Source organism: Helobdella robusta (genome assembly GCF_000326865.2).
Source record: "Helobdella robusta unplaced genomic scaffold HELROscaffold_1, whole genome shotgun sequence".
Classification (NCBI taxonomy): Eukaryota; Metazoa; Annelida; class Clitellata; order Rhynchobdellida; family Glossiphoniidae; genus Helobdella; species Helobdella robusta.
The window spans coordinates 1,493,375-1,514,622 of NW_008703570.1; the positions used below are offsets into that span (position 1 = coordinate 1,493,375).

At 32.0% G+C, this 21,248-nt stretch overlaps 5 protein-coding genes across 5 annotated transcripts; 3 read left to right on the forward strand and 2 right to left on the reverse strand.

Annotated features, from left to right (window-relative positions):
- Positions 1-688: 688 nt before the first annotated feature.
- On the forward strand, positions 689-3,231 carry HELRODRAFT_158463 (hypothetical protein; the record flags this gene model as incomplete). Its single annotated transcript, XM_009010526.1, has 3 exons — positions 689-1,672; positions 1,759-1,855; positions 1,925-3,231. 3 exons carry the CDS (start codon positions 689-691, stop codon positions 3,229-3,231), a joined length of 2,388 nt encoding a protein of 795 aa, XP_009008774.1.
- A 6,759-nt stretch (positions 3,232-9,990) lies between these two features.
- On the reverse strand, positions 9,991-10,917 carry HELRODRAFT_158464 (hypothetical protein; the record flags this gene model as incomplete). Its single annotated transcript, XM_009010527.1, has 1 exon — positions 9,991-10,917. The coding sequence occupies one exon, from the start codon at positions 10,915-10,917 to the stop codon at positions 9,991-9,993; it is 927 nt and encodes a 308-aa protein (XP_009008775.1).
- An 804-nt stretch (positions 10,918-11,721) lies between these two features.
- Positions 11,722-12,942, reverse strand: HELRODRAFT_158465 (hypothetical protein; the record flags this gene model as incomplete). The annotated part of the gene is made up of 2 exons (XM_009010528.1): positions 11,722-12,144; positions 12,715-12,942. 2 exons carry the CDS (start codon positions 12,940-12,942, stop codon positions 11,722-11,724), a joined length of 651 nt encoding a protein of 216 aa, XP_009008776.1.
- A 2,090-nt stretch (positions 12,943-15,032) lies between these two features.
- Positions 15,033-15,500, forward strand: HELRODRAFT_145945 (hypothetical protein; the record flags this gene model as incomplete). The annotated part of the gene is made up of 1 exon (XM_009010529.1): positions 15,033-15,500. A coding segment is annotated over one exon (468 nt), but the record flags the coding sequence as incomplete, so codon positions are not given.
- Positions 15,501-17,166: 1,666 nt separating this feature from the next.
- HELRODRAFT_152150 (hypothetical protein) lies at positions 17,167-17,634 on the forward strand (the record flags this gene model as incomplete). Its single annotated transcript, XM_009010530.1, has 2 exons — positions 17,167-17,331; positions 17,500-17,634. Coding segments are annotated over 2 exons (300 nt in total), but the record flags the coding sequence as incomplete, so codon positions are not given.
- Positions 17,635-21,248: the final 3,614 nt, after the last annotated feature.

Genomic DNA, 21,248 nt, shown 5'->3' on the forward strand with positions numbered 1-21,248 from the left:
ACATTTTTTATTGGCACGGTCGTTATTTATTCTTATGCTATCATTAATGCATACACAGTTAAATTTTTACAAATAAGAGAAATTATTTATAACAAAAAAGTGTTACCAAGTGTTAGTATATTATTATGTAGAAAAATCTATAAAAAATTAATAATTATATATATATATATATATATACATTTATATATATGACAAATATATATTATGTACTCATGTAAACATATACATATACGTATGTATATATGCGCGTATATTATGCATTTATATAAGCATGTACATTTTCGTACGTACAGAGCCGTATAGACGGCCTGTACGAATACGCCAAGGCTTTTTTTACTCTAGCTTATTCTGGTGGATTGTAAGCATGTAGACAGCGCACGCCAAGCTTCCAGTTGGTTTATGTGTTATATATGCTGTATAGACGTTTTCTTGCTCTTATGTTAAACGAATGCAACGATGACACAATGTTGTTGATAATGATAGTGATAAATAAGCAACTGATGACTAATGCTTTATTTAGATTTTTGCTTGGAAAATATTATTTGTTTTGATCTATAACATTTTTCAAATATTTTTTTTCGTTTAATGATACGATTTCTCATATTTTGGGATATTTAATATCTACTTTTGTTGCGTTTAATAATCAAACAAATTTCTTAAATAATTATTTTGCAAAATTTTTTACACAATGGAAGAATCGATACAAACAGTTGAGATTATCAAACAACCAGGACAAACGTTAGGCTTTTATATCAGAGAAGGTAATGGGATTGATCGATGGAATGGCGTTTTTGTTTCCAGAATTGCCCAAGGTAGTGTCGTTGCCAAAAATAATTTGTTACGCGTAAATGATGAGATAATGAGTGTTAACACGATAAACGTTCAACAAATGAGTCTTGATGACGTCGTCATTCTAATGTCTATTGCTAAAAGATTAGTTTTAACGATCAGAGTTAATAAAAATTCTAAACCACATTGTCAGTTAGAGCATGCAGAAGTTATTTCTCCTCGTGAACAAGCGGTAAGGGATGGCAGACCACCGGTGGTAATACTTAAAAGTGGTTTCAATTCGTTGCCGTACAATGACATGTCTGTAGACGACAGATCGCAAGAAAAACTTTCTTCATCAAACAACTTTTATAATATAAATACTGACAGTAGGCAAATCTTATTGCCAAGTCACAAAGTTTCTGATGTATACGGGACACTTCCACGCTACACCGTACCATTCATAAACACATCTGCAATTCAAAGTCTTTCACCTAGACAAATTATTCTAGGCTCTCAACAAGGAAATATTCGTTTTTCTCAACAAGTTGGCAATTTTTCTCCTCCAAGGTTATCACATTTCCAAACTGAAATTACACCAGACGGTGAAATGGTTTACGGTCAGCAGCCTGCTTCACAATATTCACATCACAGAAGAACACCTTCGGATCAATTTTATGAAATCGGTTTCCGTTCTGATGATTGGTTGGATGCTCGAAACAAAGCAGGAATGTTGAGTGCAAACACTGGCGAAAGAGCTTCAGTACTAAGAAACACTAGAAACATTAATCATACCAAAATTTTACCAAATGGACAACTGTGCCAAATAGATCAATACAGTTCTGATTCAGAGGCTACGCCACGTTATCAAAAATCGAGAAATCGATATAAAACTTATACGCAAGTTTGTATATTTTAAAAAACATATTTAATTTTGAATGAAATTTTTAATAAATTTAGAATAATTTAATAAAAAAATAATTTAAATAGTTATTTCCGGTGGCAAATGACTTAGAAAGAAACCAAATGCTACTCAACAGCATGACTCTTTCTAGGGCTTCTAGTCTCATCAGAAATAAAAATTCAGGTGAAATAAAAGTTAAAAATGTATAAATTTTAATAAGTTTCAAACGATTTAAATTAATAACTTTGTTAGGATCTGTCGCTGATTTGAGTACAACAAGTTTATATTGTGATCCAAATTTTGGATTTTTGACTCACGGATCATTAAATAATCCTTATCAATTGAATGACAGTTTAACAATTTCACAAGACGATTATAATATATGGCTTAATCGTCAGTTAATTCAATGCAACAACGATATTGCAACAGTACAAAGCATTCCTACTCCAGTTTCTATCCAATATTCGCTTCAGCCACGTGTTCATCCGCAATTTCAAAATTATCGCCTTACAAGAAAATTAAGCACAGATTCTCTTCTTGATTACAAAACTTATAAAATGAACGAAGCTACAGATTATGCAACTTACAGGAAAGGAGACAATAGGTTGGGAAGTTGGATATCATCAGGTACATCTTTTTCCAAATCTTCTCGAACCCCTTCTAATATAAGAAACAGGTCTAATATATTGCAGCAATCAAAGTCTAAGTCTCAATCAATCTCGACAAATACCACAGTAACTTCTCTGAGCTCAGCAAATCCAACAAATTCAAAATCTAATACATCGACAAATTTTAAAAGCAAAAGCAACCAGCTTTCACGTGTACCGATAAAAATACAAACAGAACAATTTTACAATTGTCCAAGTGCAGACATATCGTCAAATGCATCTCCACTTATGGGAAAACTAAAAATAAATGTGTTATGTGGTCACGGTTTAAAATCGACAAAAACTGCGTTACGAGACTTGTATTGTGTTATAGAGGTTGATTCTATGCCTGCAGCTCGTACAATGGTTAGGACAGGAGCATTAAATTTTGATTGGGACGAAACGTTTGATATTGACATTGTCAAATCTCATAAAATTCAATTTCTTATATATAGTTGGGACCGTGATACAAGGCATCAATTATGTTTTACAGCAACTGTTCCTATATCTTACGTCATTGCGACACAGACAAAAAGTGATATTCCATGCTTGGATTCGCCCTCAATAAAATTGGCAATAAAACTTGATCCGAAAGGAACATTATACGTAGAACTAACGTTTGTCGACATTTATCTAACTTTACAAAGAACAAAATCAAACAAGCGAAATACCTTGTTTGGCGTTGATTTGAAAGAAATCATTCATCGGGAAAAATCTGGCAACAACGTTCCCTTGTTAGTTCAAAGATGCGTCAGAGAAATCGAAACCAGAGGAGTGGGACAATTAGGACTTTATAGACTAAGCGGATCAATGAAACGAAAGCAGCAATTAATTGAGGAATTTGAAAAAAATATTCGATTGGCTGACTTGAGTCCTGACGGAGTGTCAGATGTCAACGTCTTCACAAGTTAGGATTTTTTAAATAACTATTTTCAATAAATAAATTGATGTTATCTGCAAATAAAAAAAAACATAAAAATACATTTTTGCGTGAAGTATCAAACTAATAGTTACATAATTTTATAACTTTTTTATCGAGTGATTCAACTTAAAAAATTCTTAGCTAAGTCAAATTAAACTGACAGAACTGACAGTTTTTAAATACTCTGTGAGCCTGTTTAGTGTTCTAATTCTTAAAATGTTGAAACGATTGTTAAAATATAATGAAATACAATTCAGTTAAAGACGTAGATGTTGTCGGATTTTCTATAACAATGGATAAAAGTTTTTAAAATTGATGCATGTACTCATTCTCAAAAAAGAACTTCAGCGTTAAATACGTATAATACAGCTTCCAGCCTTGTGAGTCAGAAAATGTTTCAGAAAATTTTTCAGTTCAAACTCAACGCCAGACTCCTTGTGAAAAATTTGCATATGTATTCACTCCAATCATTTTTCTAATCTAATCTAACGGCATATTATTTGCAGATAAATAAATTTACAAACAAATTCCAACACCAATGAACTATATTTGCGATTAATTTGAAAACCTACTTTAAAGTTACCGAGGATGTAAACAAACTTGAAGTATTTTTTGTGAGTTGTAAAAAATAAATTCGCATCTTTGGACGAAGACAAAAATAATACTATTTTTATACAGCCACAAGCGGTATACACTAAACCAAAAATTATCTAATCATCTTTGGTTATTTTTAGAACATATAAAATAATTATACTGTTTTTTGAGTAAACTTTTTAATAAAATTTAATTCAAAAGTCTAAAAAAAATTGTTTGGCGGTTGCATTTGGAAAAATTGTAATTCAACTCCCTTATTCTTGTGTATAAGCTCAAGGTCTTGTTAGATGATTGGTGTGGGATTTTAAAAACGCTGTTCAATATTTTCTAAAGCTGAGGCTGGTTTTTTCCGCAATGTTCAAAAACCCTCCTCAATGAATTTTTTAAACATATAGGTCTTGAGATCAATTCGGAACTTTGTAAGTTATGAAGAAGTAGTTAGAAAAGAAGATAGAGAGTTCCAGAAAAAAAGGCCAGAGAAAACAAACGCAGATTTAGCATAAGAGTGTTTGACAAGAATAAGTGAAAACAAGAAGACGATCGTGACCCGAGGCGTTTAGGTTTAATTAATATATCTGAAAAAATTATTCCATAATCTATAGGTAGTGCAAGAGAACAAAATATAGAGATATATGAAAAAAGATAGGGGCACAAGCGATAGACGAGCAGCAGAGATAAAAGCTTTACTTTAAGGATTGAGTGTAGAATAAAGAAGACCATCGTAGAGCGAGGTACAAACAATCAATTCTTGATCAAATTAGTTTAAGATACATAGAGTCACACCAAGCGATAACAGAAGAGAGACATAGAAATAAATTATGAAGAACACTGTTGAGATTAGATGGAGTAAAAGAAGTATAAATATAGGAATCTACAGCATTCAGTTGACTAGTAAAAGAAAAAGTTTTAACAATACGAGGTTTTTCAGAGGTATAGAGTATAAATGGAAGAGGGCCAAGGACAGATCCTTGAAGTACCCCAAAAGTAAGAGTTGAAGAGTTAGACATTATGAACAAGAGAAAAAAAACAATCACAGAAGTAAGAAGAAAACCAAAATAGACAAAAATCAGTAACATTAAAAGAATGATCTAGTAGTTTCTAAAATATCAAACCGTATGATCAACAGTGTTAAAAGCTGAAGAAAAGTCAAGAACCAAAAGAAGAGCAATATTGGTTATTTTTTAGCCAAAATAACTAAGAAAATTGTAAGTTGGAGATTCAATAAATTTTTAATATAATAATGGTTAAATAATTGCTCTAATACGTGATAAGTTTTGTTTATTTGACAAAATCATTAGAAAATTTTTTTTTTTAAATTAATTGGCTTCTACAAATGTTATAAGAAAAAATTTCAAAATATTTTATACTTTGGATAGCTTATGTAACATTTATTTGATAATTAGTAACATAATGGTGCAATAATTCACAATTGTGTGAAAGTTTGTGATATTCTGTAATGTACCTTATTTGAAAGTTCACGTATCATATATAGGTTTAATCATTAATGAAAAATGCTCTAATTTGAAAAATGAATACTTTCTAAATAGAAACTGCCTAACCAATTTATAACTTAAAAATTGGTTTTCTATTTTTATCTATAACTATGCTAACAAAGTTAATTTCTCTTATGCTTACAATGTTGGCTATTAAGAAAATAATATGAAATTGAATAAAAATCATTGGTGATAAAAAAAGCTGTGAACATGTCAAAATCTAATGGATATTTTTATAATAGAAACTATTTTAAAGTTTATTAATTTAAAAAATGTGACAAATGTGATTAAATGGCTTTCTTTAAAAAAATTATTAACTAAAAATGTGTTCCAAAAATAATTCGTGGCAAAAAATGCTAACCACGTTTTATAGCCCTATTTAAAATGATTTTGAGCTAAATCTAAATCAACTCGTTCAAAATACTGGCCGTGAAATACCCGTCTACATTCCTCATACTTCGGAACGCTCGCAGCAAAGTGTGCGTGTACGCCCTGAAATGCATGCGTTTGAACATGCATATAGCATGCAGTACGCTGGTGTGTACGAAAGGCGAATTTTATTGTCTACATCTGAAGACATCTGAAGACATTGATATGTTTTTACACACACACAAACACACACACACATAGACATTACATGCATATATATATATATATATATATATATAATGTATATTTTTTTATATTTTAACGATAGGTAATTCTTAGAAAAAAGTATTTCGTAAAATAAAATGTCATTGAGTTTGTTAAAATTGAGACGCTGATTTTATATTTTATGTAGTTACATTGTTACATTATTTTTTACCGGTGTCTCGATTGTCTCAACATTAGACAAAAGTTTGAATGAAGAACGTAAAAATACTGAACGGTAAACTTAAAATATATTTTTTCATCTAATAATAATGTCTTGAAAAAAGCCTTATTTTTTCATATATAATTTGTATTAATATAGTTGAGTTCTGATCATATCTAAAAAAAGTATAGCCTAGGTTAATTCGCCTTATTGTATCGAACCAAAATGTAGCCAAAAAGCTGCTTAATTAAACAATGCGGCCACAAAAATTAATTTTTTTCGAATAATAGAATTTCTTCTAAAAAATATCTGAAGACCCGGTGATTATGCAATCTCTTAATTTTTTAAGCCGGAAAAGGACATTCCTAAACTGCTATTATCAAAAAGTATCCAAGTTCATCATGAGAATTCAATAAAACTATTGTTTGTTTAATGTGAATACTTAGTTTTACAATCTTCAACATCGTGCATCATTAATTTTAATGTAAAATTTCAACATTGGGGTCTAAGATTTGTTTAGTAATTTTAGTTTTGTGTTTCCCTTTCCTGTTATTCTTTATACACGTAAGAGCCGGCGCCATAAAGAACCACATGAAAGAGAAACACAAAACAAAAATTACTAGACAAATCTTAGACCGCAATGTTGAAATCTTACATTACAATAACAACCATTATAATTTACGACTAGCCATATCCATAGAACAAAGACATCCGATAATAAATATTCAATAACGGGCAATTGGAATTCTCCCTACCAATAATTTTAGAAACAGAGAAATCATCGGTAATGAAAACACGTAAAAGTGTTATATTTATCGACAATGAAAATGCATAATAGTGTTATATTTAACGATGTTGAAAATTCTAAAACTAAGTATTCAAATAATGAATCAACAAAGTAGAGTAGATGCACAATATATATATATATATATATACATATATACATATATATATATATATATATATATATATATATATATATATATATATATATATATATATGTACAAGGGAAAATGATATGTCTTCAATTGACTCTTGAACTGGGGAAGTGTCAGACCAGACCGGCGCAAAAAATATGGAAGTTCATTCCAATGCCTTGGTCCATAAACTGCAAAACTACGTGATGCAATCTTTAATTTAGTAACCGGGACCACTAACAAATTTCCCCGATCTGATCGTAGGCCAGTTTTTAAAGAAATCGATGATCTGTCAATCAACATTTCGGACAGATATTGCGGAGCCAATCCGTTTAAGCATCTATAAACCAAAACACAGACTTTAAAAACAATTCTTTTGCTGACCGGCAACCAATGCAATTCCGACAGAATTAAGCTAATATGTTCAACACGACTAGCACCAACAACAATTCTTGCAGCTCTATTCCGAACCTTCTGCAACTTAGCAATCTCATGTTTCGAAACACCATAAAACAAACTATTACAACAGTCCAATCTAGAATGTATGAACGAATGAATCAGAGTAACCATGGTTGGTCTGTTCAAACTCTTTTTAATTCGATACAATTGCCGCAATTGAAATGAACAAGATTTTACCAAAACTTTTATATGTTCACCCATACATAGATTTTTATCTATTTTAAAACCCAAAACTGTAGCCATTTTTCCAAAATCAATAATCATGTCACTTATTTTCACAAAATCAACGTTAATCCTAGAGGTTTGCTGCCAAGTTCCAACTGGTACCAGCTGAGTTTTTTCCCGATTCAATTTTATACCATTCAAACCCATCCACCCATCCAGTGCACCCAAACAATCCAACATTCTTTCAATCAGAAAATCAAACTCCCCAGTCGCCGCAATTGCAATTATCTGAACATCATCTGTATAAGCAAAACCCTTTAAAGAAAATTCATCAATGAGATACATAATATCGGCTGTATATAACGTAAAAAGAAGCGGGCCTAACACAGACCCCTGGGGAACCCCAGACAAAACATCAACTGTATTTGACCAAGAATTATTATAATAAACCTGCTGGGTACGTTTGCACAAATAAGATTTGAAAAATTCCAAAGCTAATTCACAGACACCGTAACTTAAACATAATCGACGTAACAGTGTATCATGATTCACATAGTCAAATGCGGCACTCATATCAAGTAGAGTCAGAAGAGAGACCTGATTGCGATCAGAAGCCTCAAAAAGTTCCGACAATACCTGTAACAAGGCCGTCTCCGTCGAATGAAAGCGTCTGAAACCAGATTGATTATTCGGAAAAAAGTTATTATCATTTAAATACTTTAGAAATTGTTTATGAACAATTCTTTCAAAAACCTTCGAAATAAAAGTTAAATTCGAGACAGGTCGAAAACTTTTAAGTTCATTCATGTCTAAAGACGCATGCTTCTGAAGAGGAATAATAATTGCATGCCTATAAACAGCTGGAAATGTGCCTGTTGACAGACACAAATTAATTAATTCCGTAAAATAAGGCAAAAAATAATCTATATATTGTTTAAAAATATTAGCAGGCATACAATCAATCATACAAGAGGTTGACGGAGAACTAATTACAAAGGTTCTAACTTCAGACTGCGATACCCGCGAAAATTCACAAAATTTTATGTCAACATTAGACCTACACTTTATAGTAGGCTCTCCAGCTACAGATATATTGTTTTTTATCCCTTCAATTTTTTTAATGAAAAATTCAACAAAATCGTTAGCTGCTGTATGGGTCATAGTACAATCATTTGATGACTCTTTACATAAAATTTTATTTAAAATTCTCCATAACTTTTTAGGATCATTAGCATTTTTATCAACCAATTTTTTCCAATAATTTTCTTTTTTCTCCCTGAAATAGTTGTTTTTTTAACCTTAATGATTCAACCCACAATTTTTTGTCCCCCATTCTATAATGTAATCTATACTTTCTTTCTGCCCTTCGACAAACACGCCCTATCTTACGACACTCACCATCATACCAAGGTGCAGTCGCCACAATTTTTGTTTCAACCATATGAATCGGTGCACCAGCATCAGCAATTTTTAATAGTTCATTATTAAATAGCTCAGCAGCTTCATTTGCATCAATAATATCACAAAATTTAACAATTGGTGATTCTTGAATTAATGAAATCAATTTATTTTTATCACTTCGATTCCAAGAGCGCACTGATTTTTTCATCTTACGAGAAAGCGGACGTGATATAGGCAAACACGCCGTTATCAAACTATGATCCGAGTGTACCCCACTCGAATATCTCTTGATATCATTAACCGACATTTGATAACCAGACACGATGAGGTCTAGTATACCTCCTAAATTATGCGTAGGCTCATTTATGACATTACACATTAGAAACAAATCAAATAAATTATTAAAGCGGATAGTGTGACCACAATCACTTTTCTCAACATGTATATTGAGATCACCCAATAAAATTATCTTATCACATAGTGATGTTACAAATTCTAATATTGAAGACAGTTCCTCAAAAAATAATGAGGATATCATTACAGAGCCAGGCCGATACATCGCCAAAAAAAGTATTTTAACTTTATCAATTGTCAAGGCAAAACAAAGTGCCTCAAATGATGAAAAAACAGGTACATTTATTTTTTCAAATTTGTACCAATTTCGAAAAAAATTATTAACCCCCCATGGTATGGATCATTTACTCTTAAATAATCAACAAACATATATCCAGGTGGCATTGACATTTTCATCGATATATGATCAGAGGAACCATGCCAAGATTCAACGATAACAAAAATATCCAGACCCTCCATTAATAATTGATATACATCCCCCCATTTAGTAATAATTGACCTAATATTTAATAACCCAAATTTAACCCCATTATTAACCAACCCAACACTATATTTATATGATTTTACACCTTCTAAGTTAACTCCATCTTTTTGAATTTTACTATTCTCCATTCCCCCAGCTCTCCCCTGACCCTGTATAAAAAACCCGTATGGTCATTCGCCTGTTTTTCCTTTGCCTTATCAATCATTTTTTTTAACGAAAATTTTTGCTGGGGTGTCAAATCATGTCTAATTATAATTTTATTCAAATCAGAATCAAATGATTTGATTTTGAACAAATTTTTCATGATGGCAGTTTTGGTATTGCTATTTCTGACAGCAACCAACATAGGCCGTGGTGACTCACCTTTTATTCCCAGTCTACTTATTTTGAAATCATTAGTATTTTCAATTAAATCAAATGACAATTCTTTACATATTTTTAATACAACATTTTTTTCCTCAATTATTGTACCTTGTTCCTTAAGACCAAATACTAATATATTATTTTCTCTCTTTTTCCGCTCACTCTCCTCATCTAATTTCCTACTTACATTCTTGACCTCGGTATTGACGGATTTTATTTCATTTTTAAATTCACCTTTAACAACATCAGCAAAGCTAACCTTCAACTCTTTTTTTATTATATCCATTTCTTTAGCAAACTCAGTACCGACGGCCATACTATCTTTTCCCAAATTATTCAACAATTGTTTCATTTCATTTACTTCAGAAATGAGCTGTTTGTTTGATTCACGAATAGTAGCAATTTCAACTGCAGATTTTACAAAATGTCTATCAACATTTACTAAAGCATTGTCAAAATTTTCAAAAATTTCCAGACATCCATCGCAATGAAATTTCACATGTTTCATTTTAAACACAGTTAAATAGGAATCAGACATGTTTACACACTTTGTGTGCACATGAAATTTGCATGAACTGCATTGTAATTCTTTTTCAGTTCTTTTAATTTTATTTTTACAACAAGTGCACACTCTATCATTAGCATTCGGCATGTTAGCAATTGTCCAATCACCAACAACCTGAATATTGTACAACGCAGCTTAAAACGAATATACCAAAAAATGAAAATTCAACTTAAAAAATTAACAAAAACCCCTATAATATCGATATTAACCGAAAAATTGAATTCTCTGAATCTAAAGTGAATAGTCCGTCCAAAAGTCAACCGAAAATACTCGAAAACGATTCGAAAAAACGCCAAAATCAACAGCAAAAAACAGCAAATATATATATATATATATATATAACCAATTATAATTTAATAATTCTCATTGGCTGGCGCCCAACATTCATTCATTGGTTGACATTGGCAAAATGTTTGAAGCAGATGTGTCTTCAGCCGTTTCTTGAACTCTGCCAACGTCGTCAATCCATTTTGTCGTAGATCATCTGACAAACTATTCTAGAACTTGGGTACAGAAATTCGAAAATTTTTATATTTTAAGTTCGTGGCGCATGTTTGTCGATGATGACCAAGGAGTTGCATAATCAAATTTAAATCTCCAGACAATCAGTTTTGACATGTAAAGGAATGATGGACCATAATTTTTACAATATTCTATAAATCGAAAAAACGAACTACAAACATATTAACGCCAAACATTCGATAGAATTTATAGAATATTGTAAAAATTATGGTCTTTTACCAACATATATATATATATATATATATATATATATATATATATATATATATATATATATATATATATATGTATGTATGTTAAAACCAAATCATTGACGAATGACACCAAAAGCCAAGCGTCTGACTAAATTTGATTTTATTTGCTATAACGTCACTCAACCCCGTTGGCATTCAACTCCACATTTTCCAACACACAGACGCGCAAAAACCGCTGCAGAATGCACGAGATATTATTCATAGCAAAAAAATATTCCCTACTATCGCCTGACCTAATACTGATATTTTTACAAATCCGATTGAAAAACCCGGAGGTGTTACGGTCCATGGGGCCGAGGACCTCGATACAAATCGGTAAAAACTCCATCGAGGGGAGAGCTCCGTCGTACTTTTTGATCTTCTCGTCAGATGCCCTGGTTGCAGCCAAACCGCTTTCTTTGCTAGTAAGCTGCACGTAGCGCTCAGCAAAGGTGCCCGGAATGGTAACGTCCCACGCCAAGCACCTGCCGGCTCTCCAAGGGATCAAGGTACACCCGTCAGGGCGTTTACCGTCGTGCGCCGCAATGCCCGACGGTTCCTTTAAAACCGGAATTGAGACCTTGGAGAAAAGTCGGCACACAAAATCGTTTATGGCTGAATGTCGCTGCTGGCGACCTCCGCCCAAACGACAAACAAGACCATGATGGCCAAGTTCATCCGCCTCCGTGCCGCACCTGCATGTATATCGACTCTGAACGGCCAACCCCAGACGGAAGCCAATGGCTGTCCTGACCGTTTCGTCGTCCAATCTGGTACCCACCGACGTATTGGGCAAAGATCTCAGCCAGCCGCAACTCGCCTCGCTGGAAACTGCCAGCAAGCGAGCTGAGGTCGCCGAGTCAGGGCTTGAGGAAAGCAACTCTTTGAATGTGCGTTTATATGCTTCCTCCAAAATGTTGCCCTGGGAAAGGTCTGTTGGTTGGATTGGAGTCGGTGGAGTACAGTGCAGGCTACTAAATTGCCGAAGAAGGGCAGACTGTAGGTCAAGCGTGGCAGATGCGGAAGATTTATAAACAATTGGTGCAAGCTGAACCACGCTTAGTAACCCCAGTCCCCCAAATCGTACCGGCAGCTGAGCCTGAGACCAACCCTTGTCGGTAATATCGACGTTACATATTGCTGAGAGGGCCACCCGCAGAGCACCCTCAAATTCGCCCAAAATGGCCGCATTAACAAAGTTGGATGTGCGCAAAAAATACATCAATTTCGGCAAACTGAGGGCGCCGCGGATGATTGTCAGCGCGTCGTGGACCGGGAGAAGAGAGACACGTTCGAGGGCAAATCTTAGCTCAAAAAGTTTTTTATTAAAAAACCTGTCCTGATGATCGCCGGCCATCATTGGAGTGCCTAAAAAATGTAATGATGAATGAGGCACTGTGGGGACATTAGCCAGCACGTGTGGCATTTGAAACGTGTCATGTATGTATGTATGTATGTTGGTAAAAGACCATAATTTTTACAATATTCTATAAATTCTATCGAATGTTTGGCGTTAATATGTTTGTAGTTCGTTTTTTCGATTTTTCTCACTAAAGTTTTTTTGGTCAACGTTTAGTTTATTAAAATTTAAAATAAACTTATTTTTCGAATTCATGCTGCAAATAAGGCCATTTTCGATTCCGACTGAATCATCATCAGTGCTCCTTGTTGTATATATAGGGAAATATTGACTTTGTCAAGATGAACTTCGACGTTGTAAAAATTAACTTTGGTGTTGTAAAATTGAACTTTGATGCGAATTAGGTGTCAGGTTTCTTTTGTCTCCTTTTCTTCATCGATAGCATCATATTCTTCTTTGTCACTATTTACGATGCTAATTTTTATTACTTCTTTGTTTTCGTTGTTTTGGGCCGGGTTGGAAGTGAGGTTGTCATTTTTTGTTGTATATTTATTTTTGGTTTTTTGATGTCAATTAGGACTGCTTCTGCAATTTTAAGATGCGTGTAGTTGCTGTTCTGGTATATTACTTGGTGTTGCTGTCGAGGATTTCACGGCTAATTGTGATTGAGTGTGTTGAGTCCAAATGAGATTTGATAGCACCACTCTGTTTATGCATCGTAAGCCTTCGATTTAATTATCACGTCTTAAGATTGCGTATCAGATTTGCAGTATTCATCTCCTCTGGGCAGAAGTGACCACTTATTGATTTCATTTAAAATTTTTGATTGTTCAATTTTGCACAGTAAACCTAGGAAAAAGTTGTGTTTTAATCTTGGACAGTACGATGCAATTAACAAATATCTTTCTAGCATGTTATCTGTTGATACAACTGTGGATGTAGACCAAAAGAGCAACGTAGAAAATTTATGGCAAAAATTTTGTTTTTTGATTAGTGAGGCTACTTCAAAATATGTTCCTATGAAAATATGTGGTAGCTGTGTTGTTAAGCATGTCAACTTTAAACTGAGGCAACTTATCAAGCTTAAGCACTACTATTGGAAAAGAATCTATAAATATGGAGACGTTGACTTATTGAAAAGTTTCAGGTCTACGAGAAATAAAGTTCGAGCAGAATGTAAACAGCTGGACAGAGATAACCAGAATTTTATTGCCAGAAACTATCATAACAACCCAAAACTGTTCTGGAAACAGGTGAAGAAGAAAATAACAACAGTGGGCAGGGTTGAAACACTCAGAGTACAGAACACAGATCTCATGGGTGATGATGAAAAAGCCCAAGCTTTGGCAAAGTTCTTTTCATCGGTTTATAAACTTGACAATGAGGTTAATTATAATGATTCGTTATATCCATTGGTTCCGGTTGCCGGAATGGATGAATTGCGGTTCAATGATGACGTAGTGTCTAAAAAGATTTCTTTATTGGATGAGAACAAATCTGCAGGGCCTGATAATATTCATCCACGGATATTGTTAGAAAGTAAAACAGTTGTTGTTTCTGCAGTTAGGCAAATTTTTCAATGTTCACTAGATACCGGTATGATTCCAGCAGATTGGAAGGCTAGCATAGTAATACCAATACACAAAAAAGGACGTAAAAGTTTGGTTAGTAACTACAGGCCTATTTCTCTTACTTCTGTGTGTTGGAAAATGATGGAATCAATTATTAAGGACCATGTTTTGAATTATTTTCTGACGAATAATTTATTTCACTGAAATCAATATGGGTTTTTGCCCGGACGATCGACGACTCTTCAGTTGCTGACATTTTTGGATAAAGTTACAATGGGTGTTGATTGTGATGAGGAGGTACACGTCATTTATACTGATCTCGAGAAGGCTTTTGATAAGATATCTCATAATTGTTTGTTACTGAAACTAAAGAAATATGGATTCGATAACAAAATTCTTGTTTGGATAAGTGAATATCTTAAGAAGAGAAACTTCAGGGTGCGAGTGGGTGATGCATTGTCTTCAAAGTTTGATGCTACTAGTGGAGTTCCCCAAGGTAGTATCCTGGGACCTCTACTGTTTACAATTTATATTAATGATCTCTCTTCAGCATGTGAGAATATATATCTTTTTGCGGATGATGCAAAGATGTTTAAAATTATCAAATGTCCAGATGACTTGAAGTCCATGCAACTAAATGTGATCAATATGCAAAATTGGCTAAATGTCTGGCGTATGATTCCAAATGTAGATAAATGTTGCGTATTGAAGTTCGGAAATAAATATAATAATATTTATGAAATGTGGGATTCTGCCCAGGTCAAACAAGTGATCCAAGTAGTCAAAGTAATAAAAGACTTGGGTGTGTTTGTTGATGATAAACTCACTTTTAGAGATCATATATATAGTAAAGTTAAGTTAGCCAACACAATGTTGGGCATCATAAACAGGCATTTTAGACTTATTGATAAAGAAGCTTACCTATGTTTCTACAAAGGCTTGGTCATACCACATCTAGAGTATGCGGTACAGGTTTGGTGCCCACATCACATAAACCTAATACAAATGATTGAAAAAGTTCAAAGAAGAGCTACTAGATCCATCCGTTCTTGTTATGGTTTAGAGTATATTGATAGGTTAAAAAAATTAAACTTGCATTCTTTGAAATATCGAAGAACTAGAGCGGACCTGATTTTTTTATATAAAATGTTGGTGGCCAATCCAGATACTGATCATTCGTTCATGTTGCTCAATAATGATGGGAGAACTAGAGGGCATCATATGAAGTTGTCAACAGGTTTATCTCACAAGGATGTTAGAAAATATTTTTTTTGTAACAGAGTAGTCGCGGACTGGAATAGACTCCCGCAATCTGTTGTTGACTCTCCAAATACAAGTGTTTTTAAATCTCGTTTGGATTTGTTTTGGGGTGATGCTAAATTTCAATATAGGTGATACTTTTAAACTGACGGTTCAATTGGATGTGTGTGTTGATAAGTAGGAATGGTTTGAGATTTTTAATCTATTAGTATGATTGAATAAGAATTTTTCATGGATGGATTGGAGTGGATTAATGAGAGAATTACTTATGCAACATTTATAATACTCATTATTATGAGGTTAATGTAATAATTATCATATGGTAAAAATATGAGCATAAATATAGGTAAAAATATGTACTTGTTTTATTTTTTATCAGTAATGACTGGGGATATGTATGATTGACTTGGATTGATTATTTCATTACCCATTTTATGGTTGAATGCATGTGCGTATTTCATTTATAAATTTTTAGGTTAATTATATTTTATATTGACTTCATAACTTTCTTATTATTATTATTGTTTTTCATATGATTGTTTGGTTTTTTTTATTGATTGGTAAATAGTTAATGAAATTTCTAGGTTTTAATATAATTATCTGATATAATAATTAATGATTCATGAGTAGGTGGGTATATGAGTTGGTATATGGGTAGGGGAGGTTAAGGAAATTAGATGGATGCATGAATGTTTGTTTATTTTTTCTATTGCATGGGAAATGTGTAGTTAATTTTATGCTATTCAGGTGTAGGATGGGATTAATGGGGTTAGATGGATAAAGTATTTTATTATATCTTGGTTTATAAGTTTGCATTTATGGTGACACTCAAGACACTGTTAGTGTTAATTTATTGTTTTTGGAAATTATTTTCAATCTGCCATGGTATAATGCATTATCTTCGTGGTTATACTTGTGAAGCAATTGTACGAATGTATCGTGGTATGCATGTATAATACTATGTATTTTTTCTCCTGTAAATTCAGTAATGGGCAATAGCCCGTGCTTTGTTCAAATAAATAAAATAAATAAATAAATAAGCCTTCTAGTCAGTGAGGTAGTAGTAGGGATATATCGGAAAATCGAAAAAACGAACTACAAACATATTAACACCAAACGTTCTGTAGATTTATAGAATATTGTAAATATATATATATATATATATATATATATATATATACAAAGAGAATTTTTTTTGTTCTATTCATTTACCCCTTTCATTACTCTTCTTAGTTCTTTTTACCTAAGCTTTGAAGTAGCCGTTTTCATTCCCATGAAAATATCTTAAATACAACAATAAAACGACATTTTAAATTTATTCATTAATAAATGGTAATTTTAAAAACTATCCAATCAGCATGAAATTAAAATTTGGTAGAATAAAAATGAAACAGGTGTTTTGAAAGATTTCTTCAGAGAGTTACCTGAGCCGTTATGTTCGAACTCTTTGTATGAGATGCTGCTTGATGCTCTGAGCGTTCAGATGCCTGGAGACATTGAAGGAAACACGCAACTTATGCTTGGTATTCTGGAGTGTTTGCCGCGAGTTAATCAGGTTAAATCTTTGTTTCATTAATCTAATATAATAAACATTAAAATATTTTTTAATATTGTTACTCTTATGTTAAGTCACTACAAATTATCATTTGAATAGCTTGTAGATCTCCACAACGGCCTATTCCTAAAGGAAATGAACATAAAAATATTTTGTTTTATTAAACAGGACACACTGGCATTTATGTTGAATCATTTGAAAAAAGTGTCGAACAGAAGTGACATTAACAAAATGACAACACATCAACTAGGTTTGTGCTTAGGGCCTGCGCTTGTTTGTCCTGCAGTTTCTCCTGACGACATCAACAAAAACAAAATTGATTTTGACAAACATGCTGAACTTTTGAAATGTCTGCTCGATATCTGGCAGGAAACTTCAAGTATTTATTTCTATTAAACTTTGGATTATTTCAAAAATACAAATATATTTTTTTTGATTTTGTAATATTAATATTTTAGGAGGAGGCAAATATTTAAGTTAAAAAAATATATGACATAATAACAACATATTGAACGCATGAGACACGAAGGCAGTTGCTCAAAAATACTGCGCTACATACCCTGGAGCACATCTTCCACGCTAAAAATAGATGCTTTTTATGTTTTTTAAACTAGTTTATTTCATGAAACCTGGATACAGACATGAAAAAAGATTTCAAAAAAGAAAAGAAAATTCTAAATGATATGGAACCCTTACATTGACATAGCACAAATAAAGAAAAAAACAAATAAATATAAAAGTAAACAATAAGCTAAAACGACGGTATTTATTCTATATGGACGACGCTATTTTGTAAATTTCATCCCATAAAAATCCGTAAAATATGAGATTTTAGACGAATTATGATAAATCCTATCCTTTGAATGCCTATGTTGGCCCTCACACTCACCTGCGCATATTTTCAGTGCGCTTTAGATTCTGGTCTCATTCTTTATTTTCCATCAAATTCATAAAATTTTACATTTATATTATTTATTAAAAAATATTCATTCATTTTTTTTATATTCTATTCATTTTGATTATTTTTAATTGATTTATTTCATGCATTTGCAGAATATCAATGCATATTCAAACTATTTTTTTCTGGCCTCAGATAGCCAGGCTGGTTTGAGATCGTCGTGCTCTTCAGGCCTTCCCTGGATAAAATTTATTATAAATAAAATAAGTTGAATGGAAAAAGTTATGTTATTAACAAATATATTGTTGACAAAAAATGAAATTATTGAAAACCTCATTCCATTAAACAAATGAAAAATATTTTTTAAGGTTTTATTTTTGACTTTGCCGATGCTTTTTGTAATAATAATAAAACTTACTATTATCTGATGAACACGCAACGGTAAGTACTCATTAACACAGCGTCACATCCCTCATATTTTAAATTGTAAATATAATATTTCAAACCACCCAATGTTGTAATATTTTTTACACTATGAATATTATTTAACCAAATTTTTAAATGACGTTATTCTTATAATGAGTTCAATAAAATACTTTAAAAGGTTTTTTTTTCTTTCAGATGAAACCTGTAAGACAGATGATTGCGGTGCAGTTTCTACCGCCAGTGACAAAACGGAGCTATCACATTCTGATTTACAGCAAATTCAACCTAAACAAACATAGTATATATGTATGATTTATTATATAAATTTATAAGTCCATGTCCCACAACGATAACAAAAGATCTTTTGAAATGTGGCATAGGTACCGCCCACGTTCGGTTTAAAAAAGTTTCTCGCTCCACAAAAAATCAAAAGCTTTCAATAAAGTTGAAAAAGAATTAAAACGTTGAAACAATGCCTAGTTATTTTACAGAAAAGTTCCGTTGTTCAAGTCTATTCATCAATTGTTTGATGAGTTAACGTTAATGATTTATAATAGACAACGATTTAATATATTTTCATCTCATTTCCAATCTTATATTATTTATCAAAGAAGCCGATTTTAATTGAAGGAAAAATGTTATTTCGCACTATATGTATTAAGCTGTTAATATTGCTCATTCTGCTGGATAGATCTGGCGTTTTAAAGATTGACCAGCAAGATTGGATTGTATGCTGTATTAGATTTCTACCACTTAAGATTCCCTTTTTATATAATGAAATTACCACATTTTGTAATGCAATAATCAATACAAAAGCTGAATTAGAAAGAAAATAGATAAAACAAGATGAAATATCCACCCAATAATGTGAAGCAAGTGAAGTAATGCTAGCAGATCAGGTAGATTGTGATACCGTAAACTTCGCGAGTTGTAGGAACGTGAAAGTGAAAATGACGTCAATTTTTTTATCGCAATAAGTTATATATTAAGTTTTTTACTAGATCGAGACTGTTTTTTTTTACAAAAAGTTTTCTACTAAAAATAAATTGAGTCAATTTTTCTGGCTCTTAATTTTAATTTCTTGACTTGAAACAAAGTATTGCTAAAACCCCGCCCTAACTTATACTCAATTAAATAATCAATTATTAACAGCAGATTGCTCCTCAAATTGGCCAAATTCCTCAAATTACTTAGCTTTTGGCATCAAAATTAAAAGATGTTTCAAATTTTTACGTCAACTTATTTTAATATCGTTAAATGATTTAGGTCTTATAACCTAAAAAGTTGGGCAATCATCAAGTGACTTCCAACAAAGTAAATTTATCTGCTAAGTTAGTAGTGAGCCAGACTACTGGTAGTTGTATTGATTACATTCCATGTACGACTTGTATGGCATCTTTAACCTGAGTCTCCAAAGAATATGGCAGTCTAGGTTACGACTAAGATTGGATGTTTTGTAAATAAATTCTTAACTGAACTTTTGAATTAGGCCACCTCAAACATAAATTTCTTCACTTAGAGCGTTTCATCTCAATAATTCAATAGGCTTGATTTCGTTTAAACAATGTTTAGAAGGGGAACAAAGCTAATTTTCTATATTTTTACTATTTTTTAATTTTTTGGAAAATGATTAAGTTTTTGTTTTAGGATTTGTCTGAACCCTACATTCTATATAATATAGAAAACAGAATATTAAAATTATCAATTTGTTTGAACATTTACAAATATGTTTTTTAATGACCCTTATAAATTACCTCAACTTAAATTTTTGATTAGTTTAGAGAATAATTTGTACTAGTACTTGTACATATAATTGTAGCGTGTTATATTGAAAAGTAAATTTGTTGTGACAAATACAATGAAACATTTTTAAAAGTCGAAATCTTTTTTATTTTATTCATAAAACCATTTTTAGATTAATCATTTTAAGACAACCTACTAAATAAATATTCGTCATTCGATAAAACTTCGAACACCTGTTTGTTACAATCATTCACTTGATGTTAGTCATATTTTTGTTTAGATAAACTAGATTCATCAATTGAACATTTTATTTTGTAATTGAAATTTTTTTAAAGTCTGCTCAAAATTTCATACGATTGACCGAAATTATGGCTATCGTTAGTCTGATTAGCTTAAAGTAACTTGCAATGTTAGTGAAATTGTTAATTTTGTGTATTTTTATTAATTAACTGTTTTGTAGAAAGTAATTAATTCTGATAGATAATAAATTATATTTATAATTACTGTTTTAAATGTTTTAGCTCAAAAATTTATTAAACAACGCGATTTCATTCAATAACCCCACCGTTTATTGTCAGTCGAAATCAATGGATCGCCTTACGGCATTGTGATACAGCTGGATCTCCTTATTACGAATTTTATGGTTCTAGGAAAAAATTCGTTACATAGAAATTATGTTATACAGAATTTGTTTGGGAAAAAATTCTATACTGCCTAAAAGGTGTTTATATTTATGACAAACAATCTCCCAATCATTTGTTTTATTAACAGATAGTAATAATACATGGTATAATTTTAGCAAATAAAATTGAAATCTATTCTTTGTTCCATGCTACGATAATTGCGATTC